This window comes from Grammomys surdaster, unplaced genomic scaffold (assembly GCF_004785775.1).
Source record: "Grammomys surdaster isolate TR1022 unplaced genomic scaffold, NIH_TR_1.0 282816, whole genome shotgun sequence".
Lineage (NCBI taxonomy): Eukaryota > Metazoa > Chordata > Mammalia > Rodentia > Muridae > Grammomys > Grammomys surdaster.
This window is the reverse complement of record NW_021625400.1, coordinates 1-3,812: the sequence shown is the minus strand read 5'-3', so window position 1 is coordinate 3,812 and position 3,812 is coordinate 1. Positions and strand designations below refer to the sequence as shown.

The window sequence follows — 3,812 nt, the reverse complement described above, 5'->3', positions numbered from 1 at the left end:
TGGTCCTTGGCCCCCAAATCTTTTTACCTATTTTCTCTTCCCACAAAAACAAAACAACAACAACAACAAAAAAAACACTCTAAACTTTGAGACTTCATTTAAACACATCTGTGCTACACAAAAGACGGATGAAGGAGGACCACAAGTTTTGGACCAGCCTGACACCCGCCCCCCCAACCAAAAAAAAAAAAAAAAGAAAAACTAAACTAATACTCAGGGAAAAGAAATGACTGCCCCATTTCCCAGAACCCTCTGGAGACTGGAGTTGGGCCTGTGTGAGAGGGCCCGGGTGCCCTGATGCATCCTGTCATTGCCTATAGATGACAATCTGGGAGTATGCTGGCAGGAAGTGGGGCCTGACCTCGTCTGCAGTCGCCCACGACTAGACCGGCAGGCCACCTACACAGAGTGCTGCTGTCTCTATGGTGAAGCCTGGGGTATGGACTGTGCTCTCTGTCCTGCCCAGGACTCAGGTACTGTACAGCCCTAGACTGTCCCCAAAGGACCTCTTGGCATCCTTGCATGTGTCACAACCTATCCCAAAATCTTGGTCACAATTCTACAGACTTCTGTCAGCAACTGAAATCTCCAGGCCTGAAGCGGCAGCCCCCATAGGTCCCGTCCCATCAGCTCTGAGGTCTCTTATCTTAATTAAATTCCTGGTTTCTAGACCCATAAGACACAATCTGTGTGACACCCCACTCTAAACTCTGGGGCCCTAGATCCCAACAGCAGTTGCCCACATGCACTAGCCTGTCCTCTAGACTCTGGTAATAGCACAAACAGCTGCTAACACTCATTGCCTTGGCCCCCCTACACACCAGTACCAAGATTCCAACACATCCCCAAAGATCTCTGATCCCCCCCTTTTAGCTCTGTATGAACAAGAGCCAAACCCCCCAGTCTTGATTTCCTCAGATCCCAGAGATTCAAGCTCTTCCCAGACACCTTTGAACCCATAAGTCTCAGTGTTCAACCAGACACAAAACATCTTCACCTCATTTCTTCAGGTTCCTAGCCCTAGCTCCCAGTGGGTCTCCCAAATTCCATTACCTTAAACTGGTTCTTAGCTGCAGTCTGAGGACCCTGGATCCTACTATCTCAGAATCCCAGAATTGGTCGGGAACTGTCAGTTGTGCTTGCAAATGCCCAGATCCTTCCTTCCCAGCTCCACCCTCTCTCCAGCCCTCCCCCAAGCCTCATCAATCTCTTCTGCTGCCCGGGGACGGGTCCATGAGTGGTCCTGACTGTGGGTATATCTTGGTTCCTGTTTGCAGATGACTTCGAGGCCCTTTGCAACGTGCTGCGCCCACCTGCCTATGGCCCGCCGCGCCCAGGTGGCTTTGGACTTCCCTATGAATATGGCCCAGATATAGGCCCGCCTTACCAGAGTCTTCCTTATGGGCCAGATCTGTATCCACCGCCTGTGTTACCCTACGACCCCTACCCACCCCCACCTGGACCCTTTGCTCGCCGGGAGGCACCTTATGGAGCCCCGCCCTTCGAAATGCCGGACTTTGAGGATGATGGTGGCCCCTATAGCGAGTCTGAGGCCCCTGACCCACCCAGCCGAGGCACTGGTTGGCCTTATAGGTCCAGAGACACCCGTGGCTCCTTCCCAGAGCCTGAGGAATCCTCTGAGCGTGGAAGCTATACAGGTGAGTAGTTCGGCCAGAGAAACCAAGCAGGTAGACAACAACAACAAACAAACAAAAACAAAACCACAAAACTAGAGATGCTGAGAGAAAAGGTAGAAGGCGTTCCAGGGTCAAAAATATAAAAGAGCACTAGGAAAGCAGGAGTGTTGGTGACTCACGCCTGTAATTCCAACACTTGGCAAAGGCAGGAGGATTACTGCAAGTTTGAGGCCAGCCCGGAATGTATAGCAAAACCTAGGGGGACTGAACAAGGTAAGCGATCTTACCATAGCGCCCCCTGCAGTCTGGGGTGGGAAAGGCAGGTTAGGATGAGTCACCCATCCTGGGAAGCCAGGACCATAGGCCGAAAAAGACCAAGCGACCTAACGCAGAGATTTCCAGTCTCTGGCTTACCTGTGTTCTCTGCAGGAGCCTTGTCTGAGTCCTATGAGGGCCTAGAGGCCGAGGAGTGTGGTATCTTGGACGGCTGCGCCCATGGCCGCTGTGTGCGCGTTCCGGAAGGCTTCACCTGTGATTGTTTCGATGGTTACCGCCTGGACATCACCCGCATGTCCTGCGTCGGTGAGGAAGGGGAGGAGAGAGAAGGGTAAAATGAAAGCGAGTTTGACCAGCTGGTGATCAGGAACCTCCAAGAAAGAACTTCATGACAGACAGGGGCCAGACCATCCGAGAGGGATGCTCTTGCTCAGGGGTGGTACTTGACTGAACAAAATGGGGTCACAGTACCAGGAAAGCCGGGCTCCTGTAAGTGGCAGAGGGTTTGGGGATGTGAAAGGAATCCTGCAGATGTTATTTGCGTTACTGGTGAAACCCAGGGCTTGACGTATGCTAGGTGAGTGGTTTACCACTGAGCCACCCCTCCAGTTCCTCCATCTTGCAAGTTAAGGTATAGAGATGTTGTGCCACCGGCTTAGGCTCACACAGCCAGGAGGTAGCAAGTGATATGTTGCATGCCACAGGAGAGCCCCCACGTCCATGGTCCTCTACCTCAAAAGACTGGGGAGATGGCCTCACTCCTGGACATGAGTAACAGTCTTTCTACCCGCTCCCCCCCTCCCCCCAGACGTCAACGAGTGTGACGAGGCTGAGGCAACCTCCCCACTCTGCGTCAATGCGCGCTGTGTCAACACTGATGGTTCTTTCCGCTGTGTCTGCCGTCCAGGATTTGCACCCACGCACCAGCCACATCACTGTGCGCCTGCTCGACCCCGGGCCTGAGCAGCTGCGCCTTATCTCCCACTATACCTGAGCACCGGGAGCTTCCGGAGCACCGGGAGCTTCCGGAGCACCGGGAGCTTCCGGAGCACCCCGAGCTTCTGGAGCACCGCTGCCTCCCTCTAGCCCGCATGTGTGCAAGGATGCCAGGCAGACTTAGGCTGAACAGACACAGAGGGGTGCCTTCTATGGCACCAGCCTATCATGCCCAGCCCCTCCTACCAGTGCCCTGGGCCTGTCCTGGGTCCCTTGGCACATTTCTTGCCCTTTTATACAGTTTTCAATTAAAACACCTATTTTGTACTTTCGGCCTCCGCCTGCATTTTTTTTCTTTTTCTCAGAAGCTGGCTCCCCTGTGTGCTGAGTCACTCCTCAGAACGCGCCATTCCTAACGCCAAGACTGACTCCGACTTTCCATGACTCTCACCGAGTCTAGCTTTGTCCCTCTTGGCCTCTGGTCTTAGTTTCTCTCTCTTACCCGTTTCATCGTCTTTTTCTTTAGTGATTTTCCTCCTATCTTTCTGTCTTGTATCTCTGCTTCTTTGCTTTCTTGTCCTTTCTGTCATTCACTTTCAAATCTTTAAACAGTCATGCTTCAGAGTTGAGGTTTTCTGTTGTTTTGTTGTTATTTCCTTTTAAGAGGTTGTTATGTAGCCTAACCTGGACTTGAGCTTCTGATCCTCCTGCCCTCAGCCTCCCAGGTTCTACGATTACAGGGTGCACCACTACACCCAGATTAGGTTTTATTGTTTACCAAATCTTTCCAATGCTAACAGTTTCATCCACTGTATCTGCTGTCCAGGATTTGCACTTGTGCACCTGCCACATCACTGTGCTGGGGGGTGGGGGTGGCTCAGTGGTAGAGCCCCTGCCTAGAATCCCAAGTGAGGGGTGGGGGCGTGGCTCAGTGGTAGAGCCCCTGCCTAGAATCCCCCAGTG

The 3,812-nt window shown here is 52.7% G+C and overlaps 1 protein-coding gene across 1 annotated transcript; it reads left to right on the top strand.

Annotated features, from left to right (window-relative positions):
- Positions 1-320: 320 nt before the first annotated feature.
- On the top strand, positions 321-2,943 carry LOC114616107 (latent-transforming growth factor beta-binding protein 4-like; the record flags this gene model as incomplete). The annotated part of the gene is made up of 4 exons (XM_028761631.1): positions 321-437; positions 1,278-1,658; positions 2,067-2,219; positions 2,722-2,943. Coding segments are annotated over 4 exons (806 nt in total), but the record flags the coding sequence as incomplete, so codon positions are not given.
- Positions 2,944-3,812: the final 869 nt, after the last annotated feature.